Source organism: Dioscorea cayenensis, chromosome 3, assembly GCF_009730915.1.
Source record: "Dioscorea cayenensis subsp. rotundata cultivar TDr96_F1 chromosome 3, TDr96_F1_v2_PseudoChromosome.rev07_lg8_w22 25.fasta, whole genome shotgun sequence".
Taxonomy (NCBI): domain Eukaryota; kingdom Viridiplantae; phylum Streptophyta; class Magnoliopsida; order Dioscoreales; family Dioscoreaceae; genus Dioscorea; species Dioscorea cayenensis.
Window position 1 is genome coordinate 7244041 of NC_052473.1, and position 15721 is coordinate 7259761.

The window sequence follows — 15721 nt, forward strand, 5'->3', positions numbered from 1 at the left end:
TATACTCTATATTTATTTATTTGATATTATTGAGCCACTATCAACCAACTAAAATGTGTTACAGTTGCGGGAGCAGGACCCTACTAGATCGCCTGTGCGAATATAAAGCCAGTCAGGGTTGAGTCTAGAGTTGCAATGGGTCCCTTTCCTTTTCTATTTATTGGTGTTATGATCTTGTAGCGATTGTACCTACTTATTTGAGTATTTGGGTTGTATGTATATTTGAACCTTTAGTTTGTGTAAAAGTTGTCAGTTGTATTTTGTAAGTTTGATTTTATCTTTCAGGGGTGTCAAGTTACAAGTTAAATCTAATTTTTAACTAATGGTGTCACATTTACTTCGGTAGAAAAGGTGGGTGTGATACTATTTGTCAAAAACAACATATGGCATATAGAATTAATATTTCATAATACAAGTTTAACACTTGATTGTCAAAACTTTTAGTGTATATATCTTGTATTTCCCTGGAAGCTTAAGGGTATTTAGGTGATTACCATTGTGACATGAGAGTTCGTACATATTTTATTCGTTTTTATGTCAAAATCAATGGCTTGGAACACATGATTTGTTCATATTATTTTTTAAAAAAAGTAGTTAGATGTTAAAATAAAACAAAAAAATTAAAAGAACCAATAAAAAGATAAATGGAAAAGATGATCATGAGTTGATACAAGTATTCCAAGCGGCTGGAGAGAAAGAGAGATGTGATGGCCTTGAGTGAAACACAAAGTGAAAAAGGTTCCATTCTTTTTTTCTTTCATGCATCAACCATGAATATCTTCTTCCCTTTTCTTCCAACGTGGCAACTTATCATCACCAACTTTGCATCTTTTTCCACCAAACCAGCAATAATATCTCCCTCCTCCCTTCTTCCCACTATAAAAATCAATATAATAAAATAAATGTATAAAAATGAAAAAGAATCAACCACACACCCAAAAACACACACACAATGTACATCTTTTCACCTTTCACTCACTGAAATTAAGACCTAATTAATCCCCAACCTTAAATCCAAACTCAAATCCCACAGTTCTGAGCTCACTTGTCCTTTTGATTCCTAAAGCCGCCCTCTTTCCAAATCCTAATTTAATAAATGATTCCAAAAGCCATCGATGGGTCCCACTCAGCCTCTCTCCACTCACCTCTTGGGTCCCACTCCAAGCCAAAGCCAACCACAAAATGAAGGGACCAGTCTCTCCTCTCCTCTCACCACCCTCCACGTGTCATGCTCTCAGATTCTCTTCCCCCTACTCTACACTCTCTTCCTCTCCAACTTCCCCACCATCCCCAAAACATCACCCACAAAGGAAAAAACTGTTGGACTCAATTCCTATGCTTTGTTACCAAAAAATCATAAAATCCAGATGAACTCAGAAGATATAAGCGGCTCCGGCAGAAGAATAGGCGCCGAGAGCGGTGGAGGATGGGCGAGAGCTTGCGACGTGTGCCGGGGAGCCCCATGCTCGGTGTTCTGCCGCGCCGACGAAGCCTACCTCTGCGCGAGCTGCGACGCTCGCGTGCACGCTGCCAACCGAGTCGCCTCACGCCACGAGCGCGTCTGGGTCTGCGAAGCCTGCGAGCGGGCCCCGGCCACCCTCACTTGTCGCGCTGACAACGCCGCTCTTTGCCCCGCTTGTGACGCCCAGGTCCACTCGGCCAACCCACTCGCACGCCGCCACCAGCGCGTGCCTATTCTCCCCATCCAGCCCGGCAGGCTCATTCTTGGCCCTGATTTCCCCCAGGTGACTGATAGAGAAACCAATGAAGTAACCTGTGAGGACGAAGACGAAGCTGCCTCTTGGCTTCTCCCTGAGCCTGCTAAAAACAATGTGGAGTTTTTATTCGACGGTGAGGTCGATGAGTATTTGAATTTTGCTGAGTATAACAACACCCTTATTGGAGAATGTGAGTGTGTTGTGCCAGTGCAACAACAACAACAACAACATCAAGCTCAACAACAAGAACTACAAGAACAACACCAGAGCTATCAAATGGAGATGGAGTATGAGGTGCCCAAGCCTGGCTTCACTTACACTGCTTCCCTTAGTCACAGCGTGAGTTAATTCTATTGAGTTCCATCCATATCTTGTCAGGTCTTCTGGTCTGACACATGGGTAGGTTCTTTGCATTTTCCCAATTTTGTACTGCTTTTCATCTTTGACCAAAGGTAAGTAAGGTTTTAATGTATTTAGAACTCATGGTTCGTTGATTGTTTGTTTGTTTAGATACTGTTGACCATGCTAACCATTTGTCTCAGGTTTCTTTATCATCAATGGAGGCAAGTGTAGTACCAGATACAACCATGACTGATATCTCAAACTGCCGCATAAGGCCAGCAAAAGGGACCATAGACTTGTTCTCAGGAGCTCCAATCCAAATGGCAGCACAATTCACTCCCATGGACAGAGAAGCCAGAGTTCTCAGATACAGGGAGAAGAAGAAGGCCCGGAAATTCGAGAAGATGATACGGTATGCTTCGAGGAAGGCTTATGCCGAAACCAGGCCTCGAATCAAAGGCCGGTTTGCGAAGAGGTCTGAGGTTAAGCTCAAAGTAGCTGATCAGACGTTCTCTGCATCTATGGTTTCTGAAAGTAGCTATGGCATTGTCCCCTCTTTCTAATAGTAGTAGCAGTAGAAGATTAGGAGTGCTTGCAGAAGAGTCATACAGCTATTTGGGAGACTTCTTACCGTCTCTTCCTTTTTCTCTAGGGTTTAATTGTTTAATGCAATGAACACTTTATGCTGATTTGCTATAAACAATTGTATGTTTATCTTTGATATATATCTTTGTAAATATATGAGACAGATATTTGCTATTACTTAATGTTCAATGTTTCATATTATAAATCAGAAAAGAAATATGTTGTTGAGATTAACCTTGTGCTTGGGCTTCCCTGGTCATCAATTTCTTGGAATCATAGACAAGTTACTAGTGAAGCTAATAATCAATAATTTTGGATGGGCTTCATCTAACCTTCAAAATAAATTTAGATCAACGTGTTTAATTGATTGATGCATGTGGAACAAGTATCTCTAAATCAGCGCTGTTAACCCTCCCCATTCTTTCAACTATTATTCATCAGTTCATTATAACTGGCACAGCAGTCACCAAGAATTTGCAAGATAAATCATAAAAACCAAATAACAAAACATCACACAAAGCATATAATATGAGAAATTTATCAGGTTCGACAATTTAACCTAATCTTCCCAATACTTTTTAGATAACAGAAGAAGTTGCAAGAGAGCGATTCCTAACAATTTTGTAATGATATCTTGTGATTCAACAGCTCACAAAATCAAGGGCAAACTTCGATTCAATTATAGTGCATTATAAGCCTGGTTTAACTAATTGAACTCCATAGCTTGTTTTATTTTCTCTTCTTGAATTAGTTGAAGCTAAAGAATAAAAAAAAATCACATAACAGTGAAACCCCTATGCGATGAATAAAAACAGACAATTTCTTATTTAGACTAAAAGTTTGGTTATTTGCATTTGTATATCTTGAACTTCTCGTAAATATTAAACTAATTAATTTGATGGTGTGAGGAGGCACATCATGGGATGTGGTAGATGATTAAACCTCTTTTGCTTTACTTATTTCAATAACCCAGGCTTCATTCATGACCCTTCAACTTCTAAACTTATAAATTGTATAATCATAAGGTTTTAACTCATGACTTTTCATATGTCACATAATTCCTAAACTCATAATTTATTAAATTATGACTCTTAAATTTAGTTTAATCCAATAGTTATATCAAATCTAAGAACTTAAAGCAATATATATTTGATCAAATATGAAATGGTTATATATATATCTATTAAAAATAAAAACAATGATGGCACAAAAGGCCAACAAGTGGACATGGCATATTTCCCCTACTTGAATTCACATGACTTTTGCCAATCTTTGGGATATGCATCAACAGCTTTATAATGTTCCTTTTCATTCTCTGCTCTTCCAAAATCAGCCCTCTAGTGCTGAACCTTCTTGGCATAGGAAGCAGCAAGACACCTCAAATTCAAGCAATAGAAGTGGCTACAAAAAGGTAAAATCCTGAAGAAATATCATTATGCCACGTAGACCACACAGCTTGAACTTTATACTTTATTCATCTTGGTAAGCTCTTCTTTTTTCTACTCTAAAGGGATTCTCTCCAAGAAAAAAGTATCAGTATATACACTATGGATGTTTCCTCAGCCATTCATGTGAGGAACACTTTTTCCTTTTTCCTTTCCCTTTTTCCATAGCCTCAATGGCTCATAAATATCCATAAATATCATAAATCTATTTGCACATGCTTCACTTACTGGCTCCTAGAGATTCCCCTATCTTCCAGTTGGTGTTTTATAGATTTTTTTGGTGTTAAATTCATTTTACATCATCAAAGTTATAGATTGTGGACCCCACCTATCTTAAATAAAAAAAAAACCCACCTCCATTAAATAAGGAAAAAAAACAAAACGGTTGCTTTAATTTTCCCATTCTTTAGCCCGTGAAACTCCTCTATCTTATTTTCTAAAGCCATGAACCTTCTTTTCCATTTGTTTCTTCACTAACCGGAACTCCCTATTCCTTAGCCTCACCGTCAACCTCACCATTAGCCATGCCATCGCCTTGGGTGTGGAGCTTAGAAAAGGTGATTCGGCGGTCAAAAACTTCATCTATCTTCCTTTGTGCCTCCCTTGCTTGGTGAGCCGATGAAAATCATAGACTTTTTCCCTTGCATGCCATGGAGCTAGGAGCGGCCTCAAGGGCTTGTTGTCTGCCTAATTTTAACCATCCAACCTTGTAAGCCTTTTGTTTGAAATTTTTTTTTTTCTTGTTCTTTCCGATTAGGTTGCCTAGCTTGTGGGTAAAAAGAGATGATACTAGCATATTATATTTTTTAGTTCTTCTTTGCTTTGCTAGTAAAGGATATTAGTTTGTATTGAATAGCATGTGTCTTATTTGTCTACTTAGCTAATTGCTTAGTTTTGGTTATGCCCACAAGGTGTTTGTTGAACTGTCATTTCCCTTGAAACATGATTTTTGGCTATGGTACGGGCTAAGTTATCTTGTGATTTGATGTTTAGTATTAGATAGAGTAGAAAGTGAGTCTTTAAATTTTGGCATAGGTTTTGATCCATGTTTTGAGTTGTGTTAAATTATTGTTTTGAGCTATTAGATTTTGATTATGCTTTTAGGGTTGTTCAAGAAGGACTGATCTTGTCTTCGAGTGGGAGTTAGATTTTTGGGATATCCAGGTAAGTACACCACATATAAATATGTACATATATGTATATGCAAATTTTTAATTCCCAATAATCATCTACGTAATTATTTAATTAACTTGGGTTTTACTGTTAAAACTATTCCAAAGCTATTTTTTACTATGTTTAATCATCATTTAGTAATATTATTTATTTATTTTATTTGTTTTATAATATTCTGTTTAATTAGAGATTTTATGTTAACTTACACCAATATATAGTTGTTAATTTAATCATTCTATGGATTCATGATATTTTTTTTTAAGTTACTTTATTTATTTAATTTATGATTTCTTGGATTGGTTTGGGTTGCTGAAAAAGTGTTTATCTATATAATGTTTTCCTGATTAACTATATTTGTTATAATGGTGTTTCCAAATTTAAATAAATTTTTATATTGTGTGGAATATCGTGTGAATTGATAAATGATTATTTGATATAATTAGATTAATTTTGTTAGAAAACGGAATCACTAAATTTTCATATTATTGCGACGATAATTTTGGACCCAACATATTTTGTTATTGAAACTCGTAGTCCCCAATTAACTGTGCAATAACACTGCCACTGGGGGTCAAACACTGACCGTGTCGACACGTACTTCTGATATAGAAACTATAGTTTCGCACCGTTCCGTCGGTGAAGAATAACGGCTTCTGATATTCTGGCTCGGGTCACCGATGGTAAACCTATGAGTTCTGAAATCCGACTCGGGTCACCGAGTTTAAATAAATGAGTTATGATATTTTGTTTTGGCATTAGTTGTTTGGGGGACTTATATGCTCGTTATTTTGGTAAATTAAATCTGTTTTGAACCATTTCTGATTTATGGGTTCATTTTGATATTTATTTCATTATATTACATTTTGTATGTTTTTAAAGATTATTGAACATTTTGTGATCCCGATATTTTTAGTGGTTACTTACTGGGCTCTCAAGCTCATAATCTTGTTATTGTTTTTTTTCAGTTCAGGAGTGAATAGTAAAACAGACATCTAGTGAGCTAGCGAGAGATTGTGATCTTGATCTTTTATAAGTTTGAGTTGTTGTTCTGTCTGTGTGAGTATGTGTATTATTTATAGAGCACCATCTTGTACTTGATAGTTGGAATTTTGTACCTTGTGAATTTCTGTTTTTGACTTTTGATTTTACAGCTCTGTTATATTGTATATTCTGATTTGGACCAGGTTTCAAGGCCTTGCATGCCTACTTGGTTTCGGCCTTGTAGGTGTGCGGCCGTTTATCAGCGCACTGGGCCTGGCGAGCCGAGTTCGAGGCGTGGCATAGATAGTTTCTGTAATATATGAAGTTTCTATTTTTTAAGTTTTGACAACAATATTTTATTTTGATCAATTTTTTTAAAGAAGTTTTTTTAAGCAATGTTTATGTCAATAGTCAAAGCTAATTAATCTCGAGTGACACAATGCCGTGTTAGGCTTTTGTCATTCGTTAATTTTTTGCATTTAAAATTAATTAAAAATCTTAGATTATTTTGAATGGATCAAATAGTGAAAAACCATAAAAAAATATTAGAAATTATTTTATTTTATGTACATGAAGAATCTTCCTAGTACTAGTATATTTTATCTTTCTAGCACTAGGACTTTTCATAAATGGTAAGAGTTCGAATCATAGATAATGACACATTTTTGCGAGTGTGGATAGTAGTTGTGTATGGGCAGTCCCAACGCCCATGTGTGCGTGCGTCCCGACCGTATTCGTTCCACCGAACTTTGTGTATGCTGCTGCCTTCCTCTCAACTTGGCAAAAAATAAAGGGAAAAAATATTTGTTATTGGACATCAATATTTTTTACTAACCATAAAAACCATCATCAAAATAATACCACCCATGATAAGGTTATCCAAATTTAAAACTAGGTTTCGAATTATAGTTTGTTTATAATTAATTGCCATCTAAGGGATAAACAAAAGTTGCGTTCGCCGTGGCATAGTGCTCATACTCAAAATACGTTTTCAATTGTGTTTTTTTAAGAAATTAAAAAAGAAGGTAGAAAGATATTTGTAGGAGCACATGCTTAATTGATGTTAGAAATTGGTTGGATATCCAAAGTAGAGTAGAAAAAGTGAAGGGCATGAAATAGACTTCTCCATGGGGTAAGGTATGCGGCTAGAATATCAGCTCTAAACTGATACAAATTAATTTCAATCACTCTATATTCACTTTATGACCAATGGTATGGAAAAAATAACAAATTGCTGTTAAACATTTACATTTAGAATTGGGTAAAACTCTTGAGAGGTAATCAAACTATGCTTATATTTCAATTTGGATACCAAATTTCAATTTGTATTTTTTTTATCACTCTACTTCAATTTGATTTCAACAGAAGCGTACCCGATGGATTTTGGTGAGAAATGTCTGATATAGCCACGTTGAGGCATTTGAGCTTGTCATATGTTCATGTGGAGTAGCCACGTCAATCTAAAAGTCATGTCAACATAAAATTTAATGGCACTTGGACGAATGTTGTAACCTTTGGGAGTGACAATGCTAGTCCTAATCGGCATATGATGTGTCAAATGCTATCCACGTAACTTATATAGTGCTCACATTTGACATTTCTCACCGGAATTCCTCGAATATCCTCTCGTTGAAATTAAATCGAAGTAGAGTGATAAAAAAGATACAAATTGAAGTTTGGTATCCAAAGTGAAACATGGGTATAGTTTGGTGACCTCTTAAGATTTTTACCCTTTAGAATTACATAACAATTCTGAGACAGATAAATAACCATATAAATTTGATCGACACCATAGTTTTTGAGCTATTAGATTCAAATATGGATAATTGATCTGTGGTACCCTATCCTGACAATTTTTGACCTCATGCTTTTTTTTTTTTAGATTTTATTTTTTTTTGTGATTGCATTAGGGGCAGAATGGTTATTTTACACTAGTGGCATCTTTGCATGATTGCACAGTAGGTTGTGTGTGTAAACAAGCCGAAAAACCAGGGACAAAATTGTCTTTTGGACTCATTTCCTTCTATTTTTCTCTTATAAGGGCATTGTGGTCATTTCCTTGTTTTCTAAAAAAAAAATATATTGAATGAGAGGATAAAGCAACGTGGCTGCTTTCCTTTTCTCTCATTTTCACTTTGCTTTCTTCTTCCTCTTGTTTTCCTTCTTTGGCCGAACACATGTTTTTGGAAACAAAATTCGTCGACGAGATTTTTTGGTGAATCAACGCTTCTATTCTCTTCCTCTTATTCTACTGAGCTTGGTAAGGCTTCGATTAAAGGTTTTCTCCTTGTATTTTCTTCGTATTAATTGTTTTCGAAAATCTTTGAAACCCTAGAAATAAATCTTGGTTTGAGTTGTTTTTGGGCTCAAATCGAAGCCAGTGTCATGATTATTCATTTATGAGTATGTTTGTAAAGAAATTTCATGATTTGGTGTTATAAATCGTCGAGAAACTCTTGAAACATTGCGGGGTTTACTGTAGCAAATTCGCGGTTTTCTGTAGTAATTCCGAAAATACTGTAGCACCGAGAAAATTTGCATTTTCTTGTCTTTCTTTGGTCCAAATCGAAGCCTTTCTTACCTGGAATCCATTGGAACTAGTTTTACTATGGTTTGATGTCATTTGGGTCCAAAATGACGTCATTTTACTCTAAAACCCTTGTGTTATATGTTCGACATGTAACAATGCATTTACATGCTTTTTGTTTCCATTGTTGCATTCATTGGTTCTTAGATTCCCTACTTGATTCTAGGTGACGAGGCATCTTCCAAGGGGAAGGAAACTGTTGATCAGTGAGCGCGTCTCGAGGCGAGACGACTGGTTCCGCGAGTGGTTTCATTGTTAATAGCATAGATTTAATACGAGTATTAGAGTCTATCTTTATATGTCTTATATCATAAATTTGATGATAAATCTGATTTTTGCTTGCTGTATATATATATCTATATATATATATATGGATATTTTGAGTGTGGAGTTATTTGGAAAAAATGATTCTTGTATACTATTGCGTATTTATCTTGAAAGAAACATGTTTACATGTGGATGTATTTACATGCAAATGGAATATGGATTGATGTATATTTCCGTATTTACATATCATATTCTTGATTCCTCGAGTGGGAATTGGAAAGAGTTGCATTGTGGCATTTGGATTTTGATGGTGACAGCGGACTTCAGTCCGACACTGCAGTGTGGGGTTCCACGGTCCGGCCTAATGGGAGGCGGCGTGGTCAACCCTGAGTTTACCCTGATCAAGAGGTGCATGGAGCCATTGACAGGGGGGTCTTTTATGTAAGAAATCCGGGGTCACCACACGGAAATCTCAGTGGTCAACACCAAGGAAGTCTTAAAACACCTTGGTGGTCCTGTAGCTAGTCGCGGCCACAATTAGCTTGGGAATTGTTTGAGGCCGGCCTGTATTTTGAGCGGTGCTCAATGTGTTGGAAAATGTTGTTTACCTCTATTATTTATGATTCATTGTGTTATTTGTTAACTTGTTGGATACTTGGAACTACTTTTATATGTTATTATTGTGGTAACTACTAATTGGAATACTTTGTTACTCTGTTATCTCTATGCTGTTACCACTCACTGGGTAACACCTGTTACTCACCACTCTCCTTTCCTCTTTCTCAGACTGTGACATTGGACTATGTTGTGCTGGGCAAGTAGTAGAGTGACCTACTTTTCCCCTTGTATAGTTTAGTGTGCTGTGTGCATGTAAACTTTATGGATCCACTAGATTTGAGTTTTATGTACTGTTCCTGTACTTTGTATTTGTACTTTTTGCTTGTATGTGGAACCCTGGCTTGTCCTGTTATGAACCTTGTATCTTTCTTTTGTAAGTGGTGTTAGCTGGTTTGTTTGAGCCTTACGGTGACTAAGAGATGGGACACTATAGGGTCCACTCCTTATTGTCATGGCGATTGTCACGTGCTCGGCTAGGGTTGGGGCGTGACAATTTTAGTGGTATCAGAGCCAGAGGTTTAGGCTGAGCTTAGGCCAAACCCTAAACATGTTGATTTCGCTACAAATTAGTGGATCCAATTACTGATTTGCATTTAGCGTAAATGCATATAGAAGTTAAATTTGAAATTTGTTTTTCTTGTTCCTTTCAGCTAGAAAGCCAGTACAACATCCACGTACGCGTCGAGGAGCTGGTGTTCCCTCTAAGGAACCCCCTCCTGTCCAACCTCCTTCTCCCCCTAGGCAAGAGGTCAGTTCAGAACATGAGCCTGCTATGGCAGCATTAGTGGATGCTCCCGGTGTCCCAAACCCTGTGCCTAATACTGCAACTCCAGGAATAGCACCATCCCCCGAAGCTCTCTAAAGCCTGAAGGCATATTGGGATGCCCAAGGTGGTCAACCGACATACCAGGAATACCGTGACTTCATGGGTTATTGTAGTTTGTTTGGGGGATAGCCCTATACTGAGCCAGTATCTGTGCCACCACGACCTCCAATTCCTTCAGTTCATTAGGCACCGACAGAAGACAACAAGATTAGTCAGAGCTTAATTTTGTCCAAGTTACTGAAGGAAGCAAGACAATTGGGATGTAATGCTTTTGATGGCTCGAGTGACGCCATGACTGCCAAAGAATGGTTGAAAAGGGTGCCCGCTAATTTTGAGGATCTGGCAGAGTATGAAGTAGAGTTAAAGGATCTGGCTAACTTTGTACCTGAAATTGTTGGCGATGAAGAAGCCTTATGTTCCAAGTTTGAGGCAGGACTGAACCTCGGTATCCGAGAAAAGATGGCAGTTACTGGGAACCAGAGTTTTAAGGAAGTGGTTTAGTTGGCTCTAAGGGCTGAGAAGTTGGTCCTTGAAGGTAAGCGCCTTCGTGAGAATCTAGCCCAGAGTTTTCAATGGCATCCAAGCCCAGCAAGAGTGAGGACACTTCTTCAAGTTTTTCTGGATCTAGCTCAGTCAAACCGGTATCAGGGCAAGTGGGCAGTTAGAAGAGTACTACATTTGCTAGTGGCAATTTTGGAGGCAAGTTTACCAGAATTGTAACAGATTTAATTCTAGTCCATGTCGTGAACCACGCAGATACTACCAGTGTGGGCAGACAGGGCACCTTAAGTCAGCATGTCCAGAGTTAGGCCGTGGAGCACCAGGGTTAGCACCTTCCCCTGTGGGTCGACGGAGTCAGTCGAAAGATGTATAGTCGACTGGGTCTGCACCAGTTGCCTCAACTAGATCGGTTGCTGCTAGTAATATTCCACAAGGTGAAACACAGCGTCTACAGACCCGTTCTCAGACCAGAGTTTTTGCCATGACCAACGAGGAAGCTGAGGACAGACCCAACGTGATTACAGGTACTGTATCCATCTTTCAGCATGATCCATATGTTTTAATAGACTCAGGTTCAGAGAGATCTTTTGTTAGCACTGCACTTGTATGTCATGCCGATAGAATAGCTTCTCCTTTAGACTGTAAACTTGTGATCCAAACGCCCCTTGGTGAAGAGATTATCGAGAGGTAGTTTTCCGAGGATGTCCTATCAAGGTGAAGGGTATAGACTTTGTGGCAGATTTGATTCCATTAGAGATGCGAGATTTCGATGCCATACTTGGGATGGATTGGTTGAATAGGCATAAAGCCGCCATTGGCTGTTTCAGGAAAGAAGTGACCTTGCAGACCTCTCATGGATCAAGTATTGTGCTTGAGGGTGAAAGGAAGGTTCTTTCGAGGTGTGTGATATCTTCTGTGAAAGCAAGGAAACTGGTGCGTAAGGGATGTGAAGTATACCTGGCCCATATACTGGATACAGAATTATTGTACTAAACTTCAAGGATGTCCCCATTGTTTAGGAGTTTGAGGATGTATTTCCTAAAGAATTACCTGGATTACCTCCAGATAGAGAGTTTGAGTTTGCTATTGATTTGCTACCAGCTACTGTTCCAATCTCCATTCCTCCGTATCGCATGGCACCAACAGAGCTAAGGAGTTAAAAGTGTAGTTACAAGATTTAGTGGACAAAGGATCCGAGTATGTCACCCTGGGGTGCGCCAGTTCTCTTTGTGAAGAAAAAAGATGGTTCCTTCAGATTGTGTATAGATTACCGGCAGTTGAACAAGGTGACTATCAAGAACAAGTATCCTTTACCCAGAATAGATGCTTTGTTTGACCATTTACGCGGGGTAAGAGTGTTTTCGAAGATTAACCTTTGGTTTGGTTACCATCAGTTGAAGATCAAGGAGAGCGATGTGCCGAAGACAGCATTCCGTATGCGATACGGGCATTATGAATTTCGGGTCATGCCATTTGGTTTGACAAATGTTCAAGATGCTTTTATGGACCTGATGAACAGAGTCTTTAGGCTATATCTTGATAAGTTTGTGATTGTCTTCATCGATGATATTTTGATCTACTCAGTAACTGAAGAAGAGTATGCACAACATTTATGTATAGTATTACAGACCCTTCGAGAAAAGAAGTTGTTTGCTAAATTCTCTAAGTGCGAGTTTTAGTTGTAGAAAGTGGACTTTCTTGGACATGTAGTGTCAGGAGAAGGAATCTGTGTGGACCGAAAGAAAGTTGAAGCAATGATTGATTGGGAACAACCAAAGAGTGTATCTGAAGTTCAGAATTTCCTTAGTTTGGCAGGTTATTACCGATGTTTTATCGATGGGTTTTCTGAAGTTGCTGAACCCATATCACGGTTAACTCAAAAGGAGATAAAGTTTGTTTGGGATGAGAAATGTGAGAACAGTTTTCAAGAGTTGAAGAACCGCCTGATTGCGGCGCTAGTGCTCACCCTGCCTACCAGTGGTCTGGAGTTTGTAGTGTTCAGAGATTCTTCACGATAGGGTCTTGGCTGTGTACTAATGCAAGATGGGAGAGTGATAGCTTATGCTTCTCGACAGTTGAAGAAGCACGAGTTGAATTGTCCTACGCATGATTTGGAGTTAGTAAGTGGTTTTTGCTCGGAAGATTTAGCGACATTATCTTTATGGAGAGAGGTGTTTAATTTATATAGATCATAAGAGTTTAAAGTATTTGTTCACTCAGAAGGAGCTAAACTTGAGACAGCGTAGATGGCTAGAGTTAATCAAGGATTATGATCTGGTGATTGACTACCATCCAGGAAAAGCCAATGTGGTAGCGATGCTCTAAGTAGGAAGACTTCAACTTCTCCAGCTTCTGCTATAGTGATAAGTGCTTGTGCGATATGAATGCGAAGCGTTCTTTCCTTATGTTGAGCATTATTATTCTCGGGTTTTTACACTAATATGTATGTTTTTATGTTACTTTTATGCAGGTAGGGTTGTGAAACCAATTATGAAGGAAAGAAGCCAATGTGGATCACAATGCACCGATTTTGGAGGAAATCTTGCTAAATTTCAAACGTCAAGATATAAGTCGGGTGCGAGATCCTAGAGTGTGTGCCAACCTCCCCGTATTTGAGTTTGCACAACCATTTGGAGGAGCACAAGGGCAGTCACACTTAAGCACTCTTACTTATGCACATAGAACAAGATTTCCATCAACTTATCCGTCATTGAAGAAGCAAAGCGATCCACGGCATAAACGCAGCCCGCTTATGTTACCTCGATGAAAAAGTAGATTCGGGAGTATTTTTGGCGCAGTAAATGCACTCAGCAAGGCAGAGGCCATCGCTCACACCCGGCCGAAAATGACAGGGCTTTCGAGAATCTAGACGGTGTGTGGAAATTACCCACGCCCGTGCGGAAATTCCACAGGGGCGCCCAAAGGGCGTGTGGATTCCCGATTCCTGGCTTATTTAAAGCCGATTCAGCCCCGATTTCAAAGATTCTTTTTCTCCATCTTTTTCCCCAACTTGAGAGAGGGTTTCGCTAGGGTTTTGAGAGATATTGGCTAGGGTTTTGAGAGATTCTACGGCTCCGACATCGCCATTCCTTTGGAAGAAGGTTGGTAGGGGAGCTCCATCGAGGCGTATCCTATACCCGGACAAGGGAATCCTTGGACGACGAGAAGAGGACTTTCCACAAGACCATCTGACACGACTATCGAGGGGGTTTCTCATGGATTCATTGCTTTTTACATTCTATTTCTTTGATTGTACTTAGCTCCATGGAGAGCTAAACCCCTAGTGGGTACTTGGGTATTTGTGAACCCTAGGATGTATTTGTTTCATTGAATCTCTTTATTATGCTTTCAATTAATTGATGTTTGTTGTGAGTTCCAACCTTTGAATGCTTGATTGTATGAAGATTTCCCTAGAGTGACACTAGGGTTGAGAGTTCTTGTTGGTAACCTTGTGAGTGAGTAACACACAACGAGCGCTAGAAAAAGCTAGGTTGGAGAGGGCTGAGAGGGTGAGTCGAGAGGTACAGGAGCGTCCCCTTTCCTCTCCGACGTGATAGATTCTACCTCGCCTCGAGTTCTTTTGTGGCCATAATCGAGTGAATGGTCTAAGGGATGACCTTCCGCTGGGGCTTAGTTGCGGCTGCAACGGAGTGAACCATTGAGGTGATCTTAGTATCTAGGGTTTAATCGTGGTTAGGGACCTTCCACCTGGACCAAAGGGTTAGGTCTATAATTAGGAAGAGATTTATCACTTGGAATCCCTAGAGCTCATTGCAAGTCTATTCGAGTGCGAGGTAGAGAGGTTATCTAATCTCTCCTCCGGGACATGTATATAGTTAGGCATAGTTGACCTTAGATTTGGGACTATGTATTTAAGGATTTCCACGACTCACCATTGCATTGATTAGGAAGCATAATAGAGGGTTCTTGCAGTTGAATGATTGTCCTAGGCGGAGCATTATTCGAGTACCCCATCTTTATCGATTGCCTTACCTCCTCCTTTACTCGTGCTCTCTTACTTGTTGTTTTTACTTTTGAGAATTGAATCATTGCCACACTTATCACTACTGATCTTTCACATAGCTAAGAAGCGGATTAAGTGTTTTTATTCCCTACTACTTGTGGATTTGATACCCGCTCATTCGGGATTATTACTTCGACAAACCCGTGCACTTACGGGATATACGCAAGGGGATCTTGTCAGTCTCAACTTGCAGTTCTTCGGGACATGGATGTGAGACTTAAGATTGAGCAAAAGGAAGTTTTGTTGGCAACTTTTGTGGTAAGACCGTCATTACTTGTGCAGATTCAAGAAACTAAAAGAATAGATGAAGAGCTAATGAAAGAAATACAAAGATTGGAAAAAGATGAACCCAGTGAATTTGGGCATCGTAGTGATGGTATTCTTGTTTTTCGGGGAAGGGTTTGTATTCCAAGAGATACAGGACTTAGAAGTGCTATTTTAGAGGAAGCACATTCCTCAGCCTACGCAGTACACCCATGAAGCACTAAGATGTACTGTACCATCAAGGAAAATTATTGGTGGTCTGGAATGAAGCACGAGATCGCAGAGTTTGCAGCAAGATGCTGAGTATGCCAGCAAGTAAAAGCTGAGCATCAACAACCTGCGAGACTATTACAACCCTTGCCTATCCCAGAGTGGAAATGGGAGCATATT

The 15721-nt window shown here is 39.0% G+C and overlaps 1 protein-coding gene across 1 annotated transcript; it reads left to right on the forward strand.

Annotated features, from left to right (window-relative positions):
* Positions 1-1287: 1287 nt before the first annotated feature.
* LOC120283435 (zinc finger protein CONSTANS-LIKE 2) lies at positions 1288-2749 on the forward strand. The gene is made up of 2 exons (XM_039290124.1): positions 1288-2057; positions 2261-2749. Exons 1-2 carry the CDS (start codon positions 1368-1370, stop codon positions 2621-2623), a joined length of 1053 nt encoding a protein of 350 aa, XP_039146058.1. The 5' UTR covers positions 1288-1367; the 3' UTR covers positions 2624-2749.
* Positions 2750-15721: the final 12972 nt, after the last annotated feature.

What these genes read in the sequence shown, in the direction of transcription:
- LOC120283435 (XM_039290124.1), top strand. Translation starts at nt 1,368, where the DNA reads ATGAACTCAGAAGATATAAGCGGCTCCGGCAGAAGAATAGGCGCCGAG. An exon ending in CTGCTTCCCTTAGTCACAGC is followed by an intron (nt 2,058 to 2,260) that starts GTGAGTTAATTC and finishes CATTTGTCTCAG; the next exon opens with GTTTCTTTATCATCAATGGA.